Consider the following 21,556-nt stretch of genomic DNA (forward strand, 5'->3'; position numbering starts at 1 on the left):
TTTTTGCTCTGTTAAATGACCAAAGATGAAAAGACCAAAGACAAGCTACAGATGAGGGGGAAAGTTTGCAGGGCTTAAAGCCCAACACTATGAAGCTATCTGCAGCCACTGCAGTATGAGTTTGATTCCTGGCCAGAGAGCTGACCCACATGGCACAGCAGAACTCTCCTGTCTTGCCCTCTGCTTCCCTCAGCAGTGTATTTCAGTAGATTTGCCTGTTGTGCTCCCCACTCTGTCTCTGGTGAATCCTCTCATCCCCCTCACTCTGGCCTGTACCCCAATACTTGTTTGCATAAATAAACAAATCATTTTTTACAAGTTTGCAAACATCTGACACAGAATTAATACCAATAATATATAAAAACTTTCCAAAACTTAGCAATAAGAAAATCAACAGATACTTAAGATTCATCTATAGCAAGTAAGCACATGAAAAGATGGTCAATATTAATAGACTTTAGGAAAATCAAAATTAAAACCATAATGAGGTAATATTATGTATGTATTAGAAAGGTCAAAGAAAATTTAATTTTTATCATACCACTTCTGTTTAGTGCAGAAAATCAAAAGTTATGCATTTCTGAAAGGGAAAGGAAAGATAGCTTTCTGGAAAGAAAATAGTTTTGATATTTTAAGTTCTCAAAGATGTCAGATTGGTTTTTATTATTTTTAAAGATTTATTTATTTATGTATACAAGCATTGGGGTACAGGCCAGAGGCATGGAGAGTGAGAGGATTTACCAGAGACAGAGTGGGGGGGACAGGACCGGCAAACTGATGAAAAACACTGCTGAGGGGAGCAGTGGGCAAGTCGAAGAGGTCTGCTGCCATGTGGGTCAGCTCCCTGGCTGGGGATAGAACTTGTGCTACAGTGGCTATGGATAGCTTCACAGTGCTGTGCTTAACCCCTTGGACCATCAGGGAGGCCCCAGATTGGATTCTATTTAACACATATAGAGTAGTAGCAAATATAAGCACAGAAGATTTAGCTAAAACATTGAAAAGTTCCTAGAAAGGAGTATAAGCAAACAGATCATTTAAAAACTTTTGTTTACTTACACTATAAAAGGTAACCACTTGTTAGTATGAACACGAAGAAATTAAAAACTCATCAGAGTTTTTAGATAGATATCCCTTAGTGATTCCAAGTCAATAAAACATCTTCATTGAAACAAATGTATGAGTTAGTACTTATGAAGGAAGGAAACTTCTTTCCAGAAACAGACCAGGGCTGAGTGTTTAGATGATATGTTCACAGCAAAATGCTTCTAAGTTGCACATGGCAGTCAGGCAGAATAAAGAACAAATTCAAGCCATTCAGCATCTTCTTCTACTTATGGACATGTTTGTGGTGAATGAATGCTTAATGCTTTTAAAAATAGCTCTGGTTTTTTGTTTTCTAATTGATGTAAAATCTTATTAAATAAAACAAATCTTGCTTATAAATATGACTTGAATACATGCCAAAGTGGTCTTCTTTTGACAAGCTACTGGGGAATTTCATTTTTCTTCAGTACATAGCTGTGCTTTCTAATTGTCAGAAAAAAAAATTATTAGAAACAAAAAGGGTCATTTACACATTTGAAATAGTAAAAATGCAGATCCCAAGAGTATTAATTCTGGAATAAAAAAGCATTTATTTCATATACTAATCAGATTGCACTGGCACTAACTAGCATCTCCCCACTAGCCATTTTAAGCACTATGTTCAAGTTAAAATAATTCAAATTGTGAGAATCTTCCACAATTCATAAAGAAATTTATGAAATTTCAAATTTAAAATGTAGGCCTATATAAAATTTAAAATGTAGGCCTATATAGATACAACAACAAAAAAAATGAAGACGAAAATGAACCTAACATTTAGACCTTTAAAGGACTTCTCCCACAAAGAGGGAGAAGAAAAGCCAAACCACATTTAGTAATAGTACCTACATTATGTCAGACATCTTTTTTAAAAAAAATAATATAATAGCTTATTTTTACATCATATTGTGCCTTTTTCCATGTCAGCTGTAATCCCCATAGGCTTCCCATCACCAAATCACCCGTGTTCCTTCGCCATAGTCCAGTGCACTTCGCTCCCCCCACCGTTGTACACACTTAATTCATCCTATGAATTCATCCTACTGTTCTAATGGGAAAAATGGTCAATGCACATTTTGCAGAGTAAAGGCTCAGGGAGGTTAAGCAACTCGCCAGGATTGCACAGACTGTAAATTACAATTACAGATACTCTGGCCCACAAGAGCAATAAAAGATAAATGGGCTTAAGTGTATGTCCTTAAAAACAAGTTCCCCTAAGATCGATAATATTTTAGGCAAAGTAGCTTACCATTTTGTGTAGTGGTAAAATACCTGTTTTCATTATTATGAATAGGGTCTTTAGCCTCCTGTTAATTTCTATGGCCAACAGAAAGTCTGACTTGTCTCCATAGTGAAATACAGATGAATAGATAATTCAATGTGTAAGCAAGAATGTTCCTTATTTTTCCATCTCCTGCGTAGGCCTGTGCTGGTTGGCTCTTATGAGAAACAGGCGAGAAAAATAATATTTTAAACCTCTCTCATCCAACCCCAGATATAAAGAGGTATTAAAAATGAATATTAGTGGTGGTTATCAGATTTTTTTTTTAATTCATACAGAACTGGGGTACAGGCCAGAGGTGCAGGGGCGGTGAGAGGATTCACCAGAGACAGAGTGAGGAGCAGAACAGGCAGGTCTATGAAGCACACTGCTGAGGGGAGCAGCAGGTGGGCCAGGAGAGGTCTGCAGCACCATGTGGATCTCCTCCCGGGCGGGCGGGAGTTCGAACTCATGCTGAAGCGGCTTTAGCTTCTTAGTGCTGTGCTTTAACCCGCTGCGCCACCAGAGAGGGACAGATTCTTTTTTTTTTTTTTAAGATTTTATTTACTTATGCATACAGAACTGGGGTACAGGTGAGAGGAGCAGCAGGTGTGAGAGAATTCACCAGAGACAGAGTGGGAATCAGAACAGAAAGATCAATGAAGTACCCTGCTGAGGGAAGCAGAGGGCAGGTCAGGAGAGGTCTGTGAGCCATGTGGATCAACTACAGGGTGGAGGATCAAACTCGCAGTGCAGCAGCCACAGCCAGCTTTGTAACGCTGTGCTCCATCCAACCCGCTGTGCCACCAGGGAGGGCTGGTGGTTATTAGATACTATAACTTTCTACTACTATCACAATATAGCAGAAAAGTAAAAATAACAAAGTTCTTTTCCTACCCTCCATCAATATGATGTACTAAATTCTATTGTTCTCATATCCTATGAGCAGAAAACAAAATTCTATTGGGTGGATAACATTTCTGGAACCAATGGAATTTTACTGAGCAATATGGTCAGCAATGGCACATCATGGTAATCTTTGATCAAGAAAATGCTTTCTTACAACAATGGTAGGAACAGACATAAACTAAATAAGCAATGAAACTAAGAGGGGAGTTTCTAAACTAAAAGTGAGGTAATTTTTTTTAAAAAGATTTATTTATTTATTCATACAGAACTGGGGTACAGGCCAGAGATGCGGAGGGTAAGAGGATTCACCAGAGACAGAGTGGGGAGCAGAACAGGCTGACTGACGAAGAACACTGCTGAGGGGAGCAGCAGGTGAGTCAGGAGAGGTCTACCATGCCATGTGGTCACCTCCGGGGCAGGCAGGGATCGAACTCATGCGGAAGTGGCTTAAGCTTCTTTGTGCTGTGCTTTAACCTGCTGTGCCACCAGAGAGGGCCCAAAAGTGAGGTAATTTTTAAGGTTGGAGATGAGTGACTTTTATCCTACACAATCTACTGTGTCCAACTATTTGCACCACTGTTTAATATTTGCACTCTTTGCAGACTCTTTAACAATACAACTTTAGTTCTTTGCTTTAGTTCAGCTGAATAGTTCATACAATTTCAGAATTTTGAGAATAATTATATATATCAATATACTACACTGCAATATAAATATCAAGTTTTCCTAAATTTATCATAGTCAGAAATTTAGTTATTTTGCTTTAGTGCATCCCTTGAGTAAAAACATGCTGCTAGGATAACTTTCTCTTTTCATAGTATTTTTATATTGACTTTGTTGGTCTATATATACAGTAATTTATTCCTCTTATAGAAAAATTTATGCCACATGACATAAAGACCCAAAATATTCTAACAGATAAGTTAGGCCAGGAGCCTGATTTAATTCTAGTTAGGCCAGGAGCCTGATTTAATGCCAGCAGAGTATGTCCCTTAAAAAGCAGCATTACTCTCCAGATGTGAGTCTTCTAAGGTGAAACAGTTACTCTAAACATTTCTAACATATAACCTCTCTTAATTTTATGCCATTATGCACAAAATTTCCACCAGCCACCTTAAGCCAACTGATGGAGCAGACAGTGCGATGTAAAGCCACAGTGTGTATCTGCAGAGTCCACACATGCCCACGCTTAGGCCTGAAGAGGGCTTTGGGCTGTAAGAGTGAAGATTTATACTGGCAAAGAGAATTCAAATTAGTTAAATTTAATACATACTAAAGAAACGGGTTGGAACCAAAATTAAATACATTTTCAGGTATCTTTTCAACTCAAGAAAGGAAAAAGTTAAGAATATAGTATCCCTGGATAAGCTTCTAAGAGTCCTTTGGCACAGATATACTATGAAAAGCTCATTGCAGAAATTCTTCTGTTTATTTTTTAGAAATACTTTCCTTCAACTGTTTCAATCAACATTTTGGAGAACTGATGAAGAAAGAGTACCACTGATGAAAATAACTTTTTTTTTTCATTTTAAACAAGAGAGACAGAGGTATTTGGGTAGGCATCAGATTAACCTTTATTTTTGTGTTCAGTTATAGTTTATCATGAGAATAGAAAAAGGTGAGTAAAATGTCTTCCTACTTTATTTGCATATAAACTGTGCTGTAACAGTGGTTCTTTCACCTAATGAGAGAATGATCATACCACCATGATCTCTTTGGTTTTTGCATTCCTCATCTGAAGAATTCAATATTTCAACCTAAAACCTCCAAAATAATTTCCCGTGTATCTTTTTTAATTAATGTTTCATCAACAGATTATTCAAGATCTAAATGTTCTATAAGTTATATATCAGCTTATATATATCAGTTATCTATCAGTTATATATATATAGAATAATGTTCCTGCTTTGTTTTCAATATGGCCTACAAATATCTGATAATGATGTCTTGACTTTTTCTAATTGGAAACACAATTGATTATATTCAATTTTATGTAGAGTATTTCTTTTAGGATTTATTTATAATTGTCTACTCCATCTAAATCTGAGTTTTGTTTTAGTTACAATGTGAAGAGAATTATATTTTGATTAAAAAGTAAAATAAAACTGCAAGCAAGTGGCTATGTTTGGATTCTTCACAAACTGATTTACAATAATAGAAAAGGAAATATTCAAATATTTAAATAAGCAAACTGCATATGAAATTAAATCATAAAATATCCTTTAATAAACAAAAATTTAATTTTTTGAAATTATACTTACAGGTAAATGAGTAAATACTTGAAAGATGCTTCTCAAAAAATTAATAAGATCCATTAAATAACCACTAGCTCTTCCATCAGGCTCAGACATTGTCCAATCATAATCAGCAAGCTGAACAAATTCATCAATTTTTTGGTTAAGTTTGGTATATATTTCTCCTTCTGCTGAATGTCGAGCATCCTGCCAGGGGACAAAAAAATAACGAAAAATTAAACAAGTTTTATTAAAATTTTAAATTTTGCTTTATATTTCTCTTTAATATTTTAATCATTTATTTGAAGGCCAAGAAAGCTTCTGGCTTTTTGGCTAGCAGTAAGCTAACTTGGCTAGGTATCACAGAAGGAATGGAATAATTGCTGGTATCTCCCAGTTCTGTATGCATAAATAAATAAATCTTTTTTTTTAATAAACAAATCTTTTAAAAAAATTTCTAATGCACGACAAATCTCTTCAGAAAACTTAAGAGCAATAAGCTGCACATTAGTGTTCAGCAATAACACTATCAGCTACTATAAATTTGGCACGCCAAGAAAACCAGGTATAAAATATCCACTAAAATGTAAACTCCATTAAGACAGGAAGCGTGTATTTACTAGTGTTATTTATTTATGTATCCCCAGCATCTAGAACAATGCTTGCAATGAAGCAGGAAGAGTATCTGTCAATTTTTTTTTTTTTAATCATGCCTGCTTTGAAGCAGTCAATAACCTAGCTGGGAAAGAAAAGTACCACAAATTTAAAAAACTAGGGAGTGAATAAACATTAACAAATTAGTTACTGACCTCATGTCTAGTAACTATATAAAGAAAGAGAGATCAGAGGACTGCAAAGGTCTATGCCACAACTTAATACCATTTTATACCAGTTTCTCAAAAAGCAGTATAAAATGTTTATTCACCTCTTTGTATGTTCCTCGTTGTCCATAATCAGCTTCCTCTATTTCATGTTTTAGAGAGTTAGGTATTTGGTGAAATTTCAGATATTTTTAAATGACTAGTCTTTTAAGATCTTAATTTAAATCCAACTTTTAAAAAAATGGTATACTTCTGAATTGTTCTTTTTAAAGTACTGAATTTTATTAAAATAAAAATGTTCCACATTTTCCTCAAAATTTTAAAAACAGTAGGAGACAGTTAAAACATTAACCAGAAGTTGAGGTGCAGGGAGAGACAAAATGTCTAGAAATTTTGAAGGTATGAGAGGAAAAAAAAAAACCAACAAAGGAAGAGAAATTATTAAAATAATGATTAAGCCATTCACATTATAGTAAAAGTCACCTTAATCAATGCTTTCTGTATAATCTGATTAAAAAACCATTAATTTTCTGGTGGCGGGTGGAGGGAGGATGACTAAGTTAAAATGAGGGGAAAACATAACCATTTATTAACTTATTGTTACTGTTATAATTTTGCTAAGTAGATGACTTTTATTGGTGACACCCAGAGTAGGCTCCACTTTTCCCATAAACTTTCCAGGTTAAAAAATATTTTTCTCATGTTAAATTAAATTTGAGGGAGAGAAATTTAAAATTTTTAAGGGTTTAATTAATGCTTACCACATGTTATAGTAGTAAACAAATTTAAGTCAGGGAGTAAGTAGCTGTGGTATGTGAAGGAAAAATTTCAGACAGCAGTTCCAGCAGGAAGATGTAAAAGTCAACACCTGAAAAGACTTTGCCATGGACTAAGGATTCTATTTATTTTATAAACTCAGGAAAATATAATCATTACAAAACATATGGACACAAAACGCCTCACTACATTTTATTTTTTATAAAAACAGGAGTGAGGAAAGTTAGATAGAAAATATTTTCATTGCAATTTTTTCCTCAGCATTTATATACTGAGATACAATGAATTATTTTGTAAGAAATTTCTAACCAATGTTTATAACTTAGATTGTTAAAAAAAAACAAAAAAAAAAAACCAAAAACCAGGAGTTCTATAGTTGAAGCACAAATATTCTAAATCCATATGCTCTCACCAGAACATCAGGAACATATCAATTAACTCCTAAATTAAAATTTTAGATTCAGCTTTACATAAAGCAATTCTTCCTTTGCTTCTTAAAGAAACAGTGCCCTCTGGAGGCAGGAAAGTGTCTAGCATAATGAAAAATTTTAATTTCAAAGTGTAAGAATTGAATGATACCATACTATGAGTGGCTCTTGATCATTAGTATGCAACAGAACCAACCATGCAAGGGTTTTTAAAAGCGTACACCTACACAAAACTCCTCCGGAGACCTTTAAGACCACACCATGTGTTTGAAATAATAGTAAAGTAGTGGTAGCTATACAGCTTAGTACTTACCTGTGATTTACAGTCTATTAACCTTTTTGCTTTGTGAAACAGTACCCCAAATACACTTTGGAAAATCACTTTGCCCCTATTCACAGATCTATTTGGTCAAGACAGGGTTGACTTTATGTCTAGCTCCAAGGACGTAGCCAATGAATTTCAGTCAATTATCAGTAACTACCCCCTTACCCACAGGAGTTTCATAGCAGCCAGTAGAGAGACAATCTCTCTTCCATTAGATGGTAGGGAATGAAGAGGTGAGGTCTTTCATTAGGCAGCCACTGTGCTACCAGAGGAAGACACCCTGAAGCAGAGGGGCAACCCTGTATGGTCTGAACATGATTATAGTACATGAATCTTATCTAAAGATATCCAAACTCAAAGTGCTATAAAACAAATCATGTCTACTTTATATTGTAGGTAGTTACTTGTCATTTTAGATTTTAAAATTGTTGTAGTTAAGAACCATATCTTACTCTCAAATAACCAGCACAGTACAATATACTTTTTTGTTCTATGAACATTATTTATCAATATTATATCCACCCAGGCTAAAACTGACAGTTTAGGAAAAAAACTTCCAAGTAGTAATTGCTCGGTTCACAGGAATAATTTTGGGACACGTTCAGAGCCTACTTTAGACAAAATATTTCATGTCTTGGGCCCTCCCTGGTGGCTCAGCGGGTTAAAGCACAACACAAAGAAGCTTAAACCACTGCCTCTTAGTTCGATTCCGCCTGCCCCGGAGGAGATCCACATGGCGTGGCAGACCTCTCCTGACCCGCCCGCTGCTCCCCTCAGCAGTGTACTTCGTTGATCTGCCTGTTCTGTACCCCATTCTGTCTCTGGTGAATCCTCTCACCCTCTGCATCTCTGACCTGTACCCCAGTTCTGTATGAATAAATAAATAAATCTTAAAAAAAAAAAATATTTCATGTCTTATCCCTTATCAAAGTAACCTGTTCTATAAAAACCTAAATCCACCAGCTACTCACTTCCATCAACAGAAAAAGGCAACATAGGCTCTGAACAAGAATCAGAGTCTAGAATAATCTAAAATACAGCATCTTGATTATAGGCCATACTGTAATAGGTCATTATAAACAGAATAATTCTTTAACTATGCAATTACCTAAGGTACCACCTCTTTCTTAAAAGGTGGGTACTACATTCTTACTTTTGCAAGTTACAGCTTTTGTACCTCAAAAGTGTTAATAAAGAATGGTGAGGGGCTTTGCAGTAGTACCTGCTACTTAGGAAATCTAACCTGTTTTGTCATCAGGTTTGCAAATCATCTGGCATAAATAGCTTTTAAATAACTCCTCAGCAATTTCCTTCCCCATTCTATTTCTGCTTTCCACCACCTTTGTAAGAGGCTCTTGCTATAATTAGCTGATTACTGATGATAAATTACAGAAAAACAGAAAGCTGAGCACTTTAATACATCAGTGGGGGTTGAGGTAGTCTGTAAATTCTGTTAATATTCATTTCGCCTCTAACAACTGCTTTTGTTTTTTGTTGTTTTGGGCAAATTAGTATCTGCATTGTTTACTTTTTTTTTACTTACATCTATATAGCTTACTTGACTATGTATTCCAGTCAATAAATATTTGTTCAGCTTTCACTTGTTTCCCAATTTACCTTTAAGGATTTTGTCATTCAAATGTATTAAGTTAGCTGCAAGCATAAAACTACTTTATGCTGTCCTCTCTAATGGAGGAAGATAAGGAGAGAATTAGGTGGTAATGGTGACAATAAAAAGGTTATAGGCAATGCCTTCTAAAAAATGACAACCAAAAGTTGTAGAGTAACTCCACCAGTAACATAAAATACTACACAAAAAGTAATCAGAAAAAGCAATTAGTCAGGAAGCAATATGGCTAGTGGTATAGCAAAGCAATAATAAATTAAGTTTATAGGTAAGTCATATAACAATAATAATTAAAATGAGAAATGAAATCTTATTTCTAATACCTTACTGGTTTTTAAATGTATGACTGTACCAGTTAAAGAATTTCTATCTTTACTACTAGAAATAAAATATAATTTTACTCAAACAGTATTCAGAGGTCACATTTACATTCAATAACCAGGAAGCAAGCAAAAAAAAGTCTGAGTAGCTAAAAGTAACATTACAGTTTATATGTCAGTAAATAAGGTTTAGTATTATTATAAAATATAATACTATACTAAATCAAAAATAAATCCCAGCCACATTTAATAACCATGTGAAACATCTCCAGTCTTGAGTGAAATTACACACAAAATGATGGACTCTGTGTAAGTCCATAAAAATAAGAGTCCAAAAACAGACAAAACTAATTTATGTCGCCAAGTCAGTACTGCAAGAAAAAATGATGACTTGGAAGAGGGATAAAGGCTTTCAGTGTGTCAGTAATTCTTTCTTTACGTCAGTTTCATGGATGAGTTCCCTTTTTCCAATTTAAATACTTTACTTTTTTAAAGTAGTTTTACACTGATAACAAAATTGTGGAAAGGTACAGTTGTGTCCCATATACTTCTCTTATTGCACATTTGCACAATCTCTCACCTATCAAAACCTCACACCTGAAGATAAATATGTGAAACCATTAAGGAAAACTGTAATGAAGGATCTTCAAAAGATTAAAACTAGAACTACCAAGAATGTAATAATTATACCTTTGAGAATAAATATAAGGAAACAAAAACACTAACTTGAAAGACTTCTATACCCCATGTTTTCTGCAGCATTATTTGCAACAGACAAGATATGGACAACTATTCATCGATAGATGAATACATAAAGGGTAAATAAATAAGGTATGAGATACACACACAAACATGGGTATTCAATATTCAAATTATCTTTCAAAGTGTTGGGTTATTTTGCATTTCCACCAGCAATGAATGAGTGTTCCTTTTGCTCCACAACCTTACCAGCATTTGGTGCTATTATTGCTTTGGAGTTTGGCCATTCTGACAGATACACAGTGCTGTTCTAATTTACAATTCCCTAGTGAAATAGGATGTAGAGCATATTTTCATATGATTGCTTGCCATTTGTCTATTTTCTTGGCGAAATGTCTGTTCTGGACTTCTGCCATTTTATTAATTTAGTTGTTCATTTTCTTTTTTTGCTTTAATTGTTCTTTGTGTACTCTGAGTAACAGTTCACCTTTTGCAAAGGTCACATGAATATATTTGTGTGTGTTAATTTCTGGACTCTGTACTCTGTTCTACTTATGGTTTTTTCTTTGTTTTGTTTTTGCCTACATCACACAGACTTATAATAAGTCTTAAGATCAGGTAGTGTCAAGTCTTCAAACTTTATTCTTCAATATTGCCTCTCCACATAAACAACAAAATCAGTTAGTTGATATTTACAAAATTGCTGAGGCTGTGTTTAGGAATAGCTTGAATCTATAAAGTTGGGAAAACTGACAGCTTGATAATATTGAATCCTATCCATGAACTCCATGAACATGGATTATCTCTCCACTTGCTTAGTTCCTTTTTTTAATTTCTTTCATCAGAGTTTTGAAGTGTTCCTCATATAGATCATATACAAATTTCCTAGATTTAAATCTAAGCACTTCAGTTTTTGTGGAGATGTAAATGGTATTGTGTTTTTAATTTCAAATACCAGTTGTTCACTGCAATTACTATGGTCATTGTAAGAAGGCAGTCAGTCATCTGCAAGCTAGGAAGAAAGTCCTTATTTTAGTCACGATCTTAAAAAAAAAAAGTTAACTACATAAGTCACCAACAGAGCTACAAAAGTCACCAACAGACATTAAAAAAAAGGCAAATTAGGAGAAGAATCAGAAGTATATTCCTTCCAGGCACATACAGTTAGAATCACTGCTAGGACTAAAAAGTAAAAGAGCCTTCAGAATTGGAAAAAATCCAGGGAACAAAGCTGTAATTCCAAAGAAAAGAAATTGGACTCTTTCCTTCCTACACAGATTAAAAAGAGAATGGTATTCCCATTTTCCTCTTCTGTTCTGATGCAAATCTTTTCAGTTAGGACAAACGTTATAGTAGCTCCAAGTAGCTCTTAATGTGGGTCCAGGTTAATTTTCAAAAGATGAAGCACTGTTTGAGGACAGGAACCACTTATTACACCTCTTTTGTGTCACTCAAGAATTAGAAGTGATTAGTCTAACAAGATCGCCTAAACAGCAGTTACAAATAAGTATGACAAAAAATCAAATACTTTGGGTCTATGTATGTGTGCTCTTTGGTGAGAGAGCAGATGGAGGTATGGATAAAGGGTTCATGTAAGTGCTTATTATGCTCATAATATTAAGCAATTAAACGTATAATTCTTTGGCAAATGACTGGACTGAAAGAATTGGACTAAAGTTAAGCAACTCATGCTAATATCTATAATAAGACAATATACTTCAATCACCTGAGAGAAAAGGCACCAGACTATTTACTCTGAATGGAAATTCCTCAAATTTCCCTCACTTTAACAACTCACTTTTAAATTGATTTAACAATTCTCTGGTGTTGAATTGTTTCCTTATACACAGCTTAATACAACTTCCTTTAAAAACAAACAGTAGGGGCCCTTCCTACTGTCTCAGTGAGTTAAAGCACAGCACTAAGAAGCTAAAGCCACTTCCGCATGAGTTTGATCCCTGCCTGCCCCGGAGGTGATCCATATGGCTCAGCAGACCTCTCCTGACCAGCCCGCTGCTCCCCTCAGCTGTGTACTTCATCAGTCGGCCTGTTCTGTTCCCCACTCTCTCTGTTGAATCCTCTCACCACCCCCGCACCTCTGGCCTATACCCCAGTTACAAATTAATAAATCTTTAAAAACAAACAAACAGTAGAACTGAAGACTACTTGACCTTTATACAGAGAGTTTGAAACAACACTCGTTCTCATATCAAACCAGAAAGGGTTCCCTAAGTTCTGTATGAAAATAAAATAAAAAACAACAATAAGAATGTTCTATTACTTGTATAGGTCAAACTTGATTTCCTTATTTCCAAGAAAACAACAAGGGGTATGCCACACCAGCTGTGGTGTCAACTAAATATCCACAACTTAAGGGACCACTGAAAAGAATGACCAGAGCTATCATTTCCAAATATTCCCACCCAAAAGGCAGATTTTGAGAGGTATAGGTCCAAGATCCCTTAATCTAAAAGCATCTTATTTCAGTATCTCTAGTTCTTTTACCTCCAAGTGATAAGAAAAATTTCTTGAAGATCTGTAGATAATCCAGATGTCAAGGCAATGCATGCTATTTAATCAGTGTACAAAAAAAAATATTAAAGTTAATGTTAACAGTTCAACATGCTTACCTATATTCTTGATAGGTATGAGTAACAAATAGACATAAGGAAGTGAGCAGTAAGGGGTAGATGAAATTATGAAAAAAATCTAAAGAAAATCATCTCTTTTCTCTTTGGATAAATAAATGTTTTTAAAAATTTGCGGAGGGCCCTCCCTTGTGGTTCAACAGGTTAAAGCACAGCACTGTGAAGTGAACCACAGCCACAATGGGGATCAATCCCCACCCAGGAGGTGATCCACATGGCACGGCAGCTTCTGTCTCTCCTCCTGCTCCCCTCAGCAGTGTACTTCATCAATCTGCCTGTTCTGCTCCCCGCTCTGTCTCTGATGAATGCTCTCACCCCCTGCACCTCTGGCCTGTACCCCAGTTCTATATGAATAAATAAATACATCTTTAAAAAATTTGTGGAATTTCCTTCTCTATTGTGATTACTTAACATATTGTCATGTCTTTTTATGGTTTGTTCTATAAGTTTCTTGAAGGTGGGGGATACATTTTTGTATTAGCGGAAACTAACAGCATTCTTGGAGCACAGATGATGTACAACAAAATGGCATTGTATCTCTTTAATTTCTTAATTATTGTATGATGTAGGTAATATATTGTTACTAAAATTTTATAGATAAAGGGGTAATTTTTTAAATTGAGATATAAGTATGGAGATATAATGTAGGTAATATATTGTTACTAAAATTTTATAGATAAAAGGGATAATTTTTTAAATTGAGATATAATATTCATATAACATCATATTAGTTTCAGGTATACAGTGTAGTGGGAAAACTTGGAATTTTTAAAATGGAAAAGCATGCCCAGCATCACTGGCATTCTAACAACCCCAGTGCACTTGTCTTCCTTACTTTATTATACCACCTAATAAACGAATGTCATTTTTTCTAGCTTCTGCTGAGTTTAATAAAAACGCTTTATCAGTTTTCTGACTGAGAGAGCACTATAATTTGTGTCTTAAGGTAATAGGACGATTACATGAGCTCAGGACTCACCAGAAGAGTAGAAGACTTGGAGGCCAAGCAAAGAGAAGAAGTAGGAACCCAGGTTTGTTTCTGGAGCTCATACTTTCAAGGTCTAATTAACTGTGAACATCAAATTAGCTATTTCTAAATACAAGTACTAAGTACAAGTATAAAAAATACTGCAATTTTTATAATGAATTATTAAGATATAAATGATTATATTAAAATTTTAAGAGACAAGAGTTGGGTAACATAACAACAAGAGCAGGAAGATAAGAATACTTAATAGGAAGAAAGGGTTCTGAGGTTATACTAATCTATTTAACAGGTAAGGAATAACTGGTTTCTATTAATTTAACAGAATATTCAATGAAAGGGAAATTTACATTACTAGATTGTACCAATGTCTCATCCATATAAACCTAAATAATGACAGTAAATTAAACAAATTTATGTACGTATATAATCTTTCACTCCGTATAAAGCAAATATTTATTACTCTTTCAGTAAACCCATTCAAACAAAAATCCTTCCATTCATAAAAAAGTAGGGTATCAGTAACATGTAATGAGGCAACATTTATTTTTCTTTAGAGCCAACAAAGGATATAAAGCAAATATTCATTTATCTAATTTGTCTTTTATTTCTATTTCTAATCACAAACACACTTGTATGTTACGTATAAAAACGATTCTTGTACTGAGACACTGATGAAAAATCAGTTAGAATGATTTGGCCTTACTTTAAGCCTTCAATATGTGAGGATAATATAGTTACTGAAATCAATAAATCTTTTCCTTAAGATATTTAATAAAACCCAAAAATGGAGAGGCAATATATATATTTTTTTAATTTTATAATAGTTTATTTTTACATATTTTTGTGCATTTTTCCATCTCAGTTGCAATCCCCTTGGGTTTCCCATCACCAAGTCACCCATGTGCCATCACCATAGTCTAGTGCATTTTGGAGAGGCAATATTAATCTATTCATTGTTGACGATGATGACCTCTAATTCTCCATTATCGGGAAAATAATAAAATCATGCATATAATAAAAATTGTCTTTAGTTTAAAGATTTATTTATTTATGCATACACGAACTGGGATATAGGCCAGAGGTACGGATGGATGAGAGAATTCACCAGAGACAGAGTGGGGAGCAGAACAGGCAGATAGACTGAAATATACTGCTGAGGGGAGCAGCGGGCAAGACAGAAAAGGTTTGCTGCATCATGTGCGTCAGCTCCCTGGCCTGTGATTGAATTCATGCTGCAGTGCTGCAGACAGTATGACAGCACTGTGTCTTTAACCCCTGTGCCACCAGGGAGGTCCCAAAATGGCATTTTTGGTCAGGTTTTTACATACCTTAAAAGTAGAAAGTCCATAAAGTCTTGTGGTATGAACAGTTTCCTGAGAAATATTTGTAATATTCGTTATAAAGTCTTCAAGGTATTTACAAGCTTGTTCCAGGTGTGTTGTGTTTATGATGATTTGCACTAGCTGAAAAATACAAAATATATTCAGTAAAATGAAAGTTTTGTGTACACAAGGCCATTTGAGTTTTTAAAATAGGATCATCACTTTCAGCAATATACTATTTCTGCATAATTATAGCATTATAAGATATGATTTCAAAAGCATGCTGCAAATATGCTGAGAAAGACTGTCATTTAAACAAAAATAACCAAGTCTAACTTCTAATTTCAAATAACCCTTTTGAATACTTTTTCAAATTTTATACATTTGCCAAGGAAAATAAAAAGAGTATTCTTACTTTTCAAGTAAAGTCTGCAACCGTGTTATGCTGTAATGTCTTCAATTACCTATTCCTATGTAAACCCTTTTCCTCCACATTGCTTGAATATGTACTGATATTTATGTTTAAAACAACTTTGCTTCTACTGATAAATTGAAAACACAAAGATAGCTTTTTAAATACTAGTTATATGACAACTGTTAGCAGAAACTTAATTTATTATAATTGTCTCATATAATGTATAGCTAATGTATCATTTAAAACCTACCTCCGTCAAACCTATATGAGGTTTTCTAATAAGGTTCAGTAAACAGCTACTCAAAGTTCTAGTCAGCAGCAGATTTGTTGATTTTCTAAGCATATCATCTATTTCTGTTGAGCTAAAAACAAAGGTTGATATTATTAAAGTTTCCATAATGGCAAATTAATTAGCTTTCTAAATTATCAATTTGCTGAGGTAATTTTCTCTGCCTCATTCCCTTATATCCTTAAATGAATAATCACTCATGTTTATTAAATCACAAATTTCAATTTAATTTCACAAAAGAAACATTTTTAATAAAATAGAGTGTGCACTTATGGCACAATTTGATTGTATGGAAATGACCAGTAAAATAAAACCATGGGAAATTTAGTACAAGGAAAGAAAACTGTCCTTAAATTTGACCCCAGCCAGACACTATGGCTCAAAACAAAACCAGTAGTAAGAGGAAAGTATCTAGCAATAAAGGACTACATTAAGGAACAAGATCTCAAATAAATAATTTAAGCTTATAGTTTCATGCACTAGAAAAAGAACAAAAGAAACCAAAAACAACTAGGAGGAGGGGAAGTAATAAAAGCTGGAGCAGAATAAACAAAATGGAAATTAAAAAGAAAGCTTAAAAAAATCTCCACAAAACCTCTTTACTTGAAAAGATAAAGAAAACAGACAGTATATAGCCAGGCTGATTAAGAAAAAAGGGGACAAAATGTAATAAAAAGGAATTGTCTCCAGTTTCGTAACCATCATTCCCTCATCATTGCCTTTTTCATCCTTGCTCTGCTCCTGTTTATGTGTTCAGGCAAACCAAACCAGGAGTCTACACAAGACTGGCTGAAATCCAGACTGAGGCAGAAGTAAGACAAGGGTTAAGTCTGAGCCTCATTACCCTAGTAAAAAGCAAGCCTACCAGCACCAGCACAGATTCAGTCAAGGCCAAACTTGGAAGAAAAAGGGACATGGCTGCATTTCTTAGAAAAGCTGCCTACTTCTCTGACATGCTGCTAACAAAGCCCTTACCTTGTTCTCCCTTAGTGCTGCCCGTGTAAGTCTTTGGCTCTCCTAAGCTCAGGGGATGGCATTAGAGACAGTAGTCCTTCATGTCATTAGTTTTGACAGTTATTGGTTTAATCTAATTTCCACCAACCAACTCTTATCTACTGAGTTTGGGCTAATGAGTAGCAAGTACCCAGACTGATACCAGAATCAGAAAAAACTGGTAACAGAATCAGAAACAAAAGAGAAGTTATGACAGACATCTGAGAAATACAGAAGGTTGTATGTGACTACTATTATTAACTTTATGCCAATAAAGTAGACAACCAGGTTCTCCCTGGTGGCACAATGGGTTAAAACACATTACTGTGAAGCTATCTACAGCCACAGCACCATGAGTTTGATCCCCAACCAGGGAGGTGATCACATGGCACAACAGACCTCTCCCGTCTGGCCTGTTGCTCCCCTCAACAGTGTAGTTCAGTCAATCTGCCTGTTCTGCTCCCCACTCTGTCTCAGGTGAATCCTCCAACCCACCTACCCCACAACCCTGGCTTGTACCCCAGTTCTTATATGTATAAGTAAATAAAAAATAAAGTTTTTAAAAAACATAAAAAAAAAAAAACTAATAAGGTAGATAACAGAAAAAAAGGGCAAATTCTTAGAAGCAAAAACTTTCCAAGACTGAATCAAAAAGAAAAAAAAAAACCTGGCCAATTACAAGCAAAAAGATTGAAATAGTAACCAAATAGACCAATTACAAGCTATTCCATTCCTAGGTATAAACCCAAAGAGTACAAAAGCGCTAAGTCAAGGTATCTCTGCACTTCTATGAAACATATAAAAAAAAGTCCAGTTATAAAACCAACCTAAGAACCCATGAACAGATGAGTGGATTAAGAAGATGTGTTATTATCAGTTATAAAAAAGAAAAGCTGAAATAAATGTTGCCATTTGCAACAAAATGGATGGAAGTGGTAAGGACTAAGCTAAACAAAATAAATCAGAAACAAGAAGATAAGTACTATATGATTTCACTCATGTATGGAATATAAAGAAACAAAACAAACACACAAAACTAAATCAAAATAAACCCTAGAACTCTGACTGCAAAATTGAGGTTACCAGAATATAGGGTAATCTAGGTGAGGGCAAATACTCAGAAGATAGGACTAGCAAACTATCCTAGTATTCTACTTCTATGAACAGTTGAAGAATTACATCATAAAATGTAAAAAATATTTGTGATTTATAGAAACTTAATCCCAGATGTCACTAAATATTTAAGCCTTTCCAGTGAGAAAATAATCTATTACAGTTGTGGCATTAAAATAAAGTATTAATATTTTTAAAAGCTATGATAAAGGTATATTTCTTATAAGTAAACTTACCTTCGGTGTAGTGACTCTGAAAATTTAAGGCTGGCATAAATAAATTCTTTGACTTGAATGTAAATATGAGGTACTGACTGAGACATGGGAAATTTCTTTGGGAAAGATTGCTGCAGAAAGAAAAAGTGGTAGTTTTTGAAACTTTAGCAAAAGATATCAACTAAAAATGTAAAAATGATATTTATTTCATTTTTGATTAACAGTAAATAGTTGAGTCACAAAATCAATTGCTCTAATTCTACATTATTTTTGGAATTTTAAAGAAAATTAAAACATGAAAATCATGTGGCCATTTGTCTGTCTTAAATCATACTACCAGACTTTTACCAAGCACAAAGAACATACCAATACCTTTTATGTTCTGATAAGTATCTTGGTGAAGATGTCTAGCTATTTGTTTCTTTGCATCCGAATATAAGAGCCAGGATAGCCAAGAAATTAAGGACCAGTTTCCTGTTTGTCATCAAATGAATTCTAAGATTCTCCTTGTTCACTTTTTTAAAAATTATTTATTTATGCATACAGAACTGGTATACAGGCCAGAGGTTCAGGGGCGGTGAGAAGATCACCAGAGACAGCGTGGGGAACAGAACAGGCAGATCGACAAAGTACACTGCAGAGGGAAGCAGCGGGTGGGTCAGGAGAGGTCTACTGTGCCATGTGGCCACCTCCTGGGCTGGGGATTGAACTCACACTGAAGCGGCTGCAGCTCGTTTGCAATGCTGCATCCTTACCCCTTGAGCCACCAGGGAGGGCCCTCCTTGTGCCCTTCTAATGAAGGCTGAAGTCACTTCAAGCAGGTATCCAATTCATTCTAAAATTCCTAGAATACATTATAGCAGCTATCTGACCAGTAGACCATCGAACAGTGGCATGCAGACAATGACTTACAGTGTATTTCCTGGCTAAACAGCTTTATTAGCTAACATCATTAGAAATTCTGTCTCCAAAAAGACATATTCTGACAAGTTTTTTACCAAAGCCCCTGTTTTATACTTCATGAAGTCTGTTATCTTCACATCTATTGCAACCTACTGACATCAGTAAAAGTACTCACCAAGGTCACCAATTACCTCATAGTTTTTAAATCCTATTGACTTGTCGAGTTTTCATGTTGTCTGTCTCATTTAAGGTATTTGAGACACTGTTCCTGCTTCCTAAGCAGTCTCTCCTTTTTTGGCCCCCATGCTGCACACAGGCTCTCCACCTAGCTACTTCTTTTATAACATATGCTATCCTTGGATCATCTCATCTATCCTTATTACTTTGATCACTATGCAGGTGCCATTCTTTCCCAAATCTACAATTCCAGAACAAATCTTTCTCCTGAAATCCATACCAATATTCTAAGTAGTACTTGGAAACATCTCAGACACAGGAGGTAACATTTGAGACACAGTCATGAGATTCAAAATAATCATCCTACTATACTAAATCTACTTCCTAAATTCCTAAAATTTCCAGTTTATTTTTCTGTCTGTCACTTATTATAATTCCTTGACAGCAAGACTGAAAAACTAGCACACCAGTGTCTACTGTATAATAGGTTATAACAAATACTTGAATGAACAAATATAATCTTAGGTACTTCCAACAAAAGAAAACCTACAACTAGGTGGCAGTAAAAACATTTTAAAGAACTATGTCTCTTCAAAACTGGTAGTTTCAACTTTTCAAAATTTAAGAGACTCAATTAGGAATAGTACAAAATCAACTGAAGAATTCCTATTTTTTAATATTACCCAATAATGCTATAAATGTTAACTCACCTTCAATTTAAATTTTACAGAATAATGAGCCCAATACTAACATTCTGAGAGATATTGAAGCTTATAATTTATTTTAATGATATTACTGATAGGATATGAATATTTTTTAGTCAAAGGGACCCAGAAAAAGACATTTGTTTATATATTCAATCTTACTCCTTTCTCACTCATAATTTATACTGAAAATAATAATTAGGTTACTTGAGAGACCATTTTACATTAATTAAAAATTGTACTTACATTAAGAAAACATACACACACTGAACTCTCTCAAGAGCTTGTTACTAAGTAATTTATGGAATTTCTTTTCAAGTTGTCATATTTAAATTTTCCATGTGACTTTTACCCTAACAGTTTTTTTTCTTTTTTAAATAATATAATAGTTTATTTTTACATCATTTTGTACCTTTTCCCTTCTCAGTTGTAATCCCCTGGGCTTCCCATCACCAAATCACCCATGTACTATCACCACAGTCCAGTAACAGTAGTTCTTTTTAATGACGAGTAATATATGGATCAGTGAATAAAACTCCTAACAAGTTTAATAGTAAGTGGTACCACATACTTTGGGGGATCCCTAATAAGCAAAGCTAAACTTCCTATCAAAAATAAACCTATTAGAATAGATTTTATTTAGTGTTATTGGAAAGGTCATTAGAAACTGTTTAGTTCAAACTTTTATTCACAGATGAGATACAAATGCCTAAATATTTAAGTCACTTTAACCACGTAAGCTCTCCCAGTAAACCAGAGTAGAGTATGAAACCAGACTAAATCTAATGCTCTTTATACAGAACCTCTGTCCTGACAAGCTTATGACCAGCAACTAAACCAAACTACAGAATGAATACTCTGAAAATATTTCTTGATAGTGGTAAAGTAACTTTAGGTTTCAAAAATGTAGAATTAGAATAATTATCCTGATCTTTTTGTGTATTAGAATATGACTGTCAGGAATACAATGGCAATGTTACATATAATCTAAAAACTACACATTCAGTTACTTGGTTACTTGAATTCATTATATATAATAAGCTTATTTTAAAAAATATACAGTAACAATAAACTCAGAATTTAGTCTGATCATTGTGAGGGAATAAAAATGTTAAAAAGGACTAAGTATAAAGAATTGGAAAACCAATAAAGACTAAGGAGAAAGAACAAGAATAAAGGAATTTAAAAGGTAACAAGAACAAGAAATATAAAGCCCTTTTCCCATGAGATTTGACTGCATCGAGGAAAGCTGGATAGGTACAGGTACTTATGTTTGTGTGTAAGCACACATATGTGTGCTCC

At 34.5% G+C, this 21,556-nt stretch overlaps 1 protein-coding gene across 2 annotated transcripts in view; it reads right to left on the bottom strand.

The window, feature by feature from the left end:
* Positions 1-21,556, bottom strand: part of EXOC6 (exocyst complex component 6) — a 122,669-nt gene that overhangs the window by 59,423 nt on the left and 41,690 nt on the right. For both annotated transcript variants that reach the window (XM_004680624.2, XM_012723889.1), the window contains exons 15-18: positions 18,492-18,601; positions 16,111-16,222; positions 15,452-15,586; positions 5,518-5,697 (exon numbers count right to left, since the gene is read on the bottom strand). In XM_004680624.2, the coding sequence (XP_004680681.1) occupies positions 5,518-5,697; positions 15,452-15,586; positions 16,111-16,222; positions 18,492-18,601 (537 nt within the window). The remainder of the gene's footprint in view (positions 1-5,517; positions 5,698-15,451; positions 15,587-16,110; positions 16,223-18,491; positions 18,602-21,556) is intronic.

The sequence above is a fragment of the Condylura cristata genome, unplaced genomic scaffold, assembly GCF_000260355.1.
Source record: "Condylura cristata isolate star-nosed mole 26May11 unplaced genomic scaffold, ConCri1.0 scaffold00011, whole genome shotgun sequence".
NCBI classification, from domain to species: Eukaryota; Metazoa; Chordata; class Mammalia; order Eulipotyphla; family Talpidae; genus Condylura; species Condylura cristata.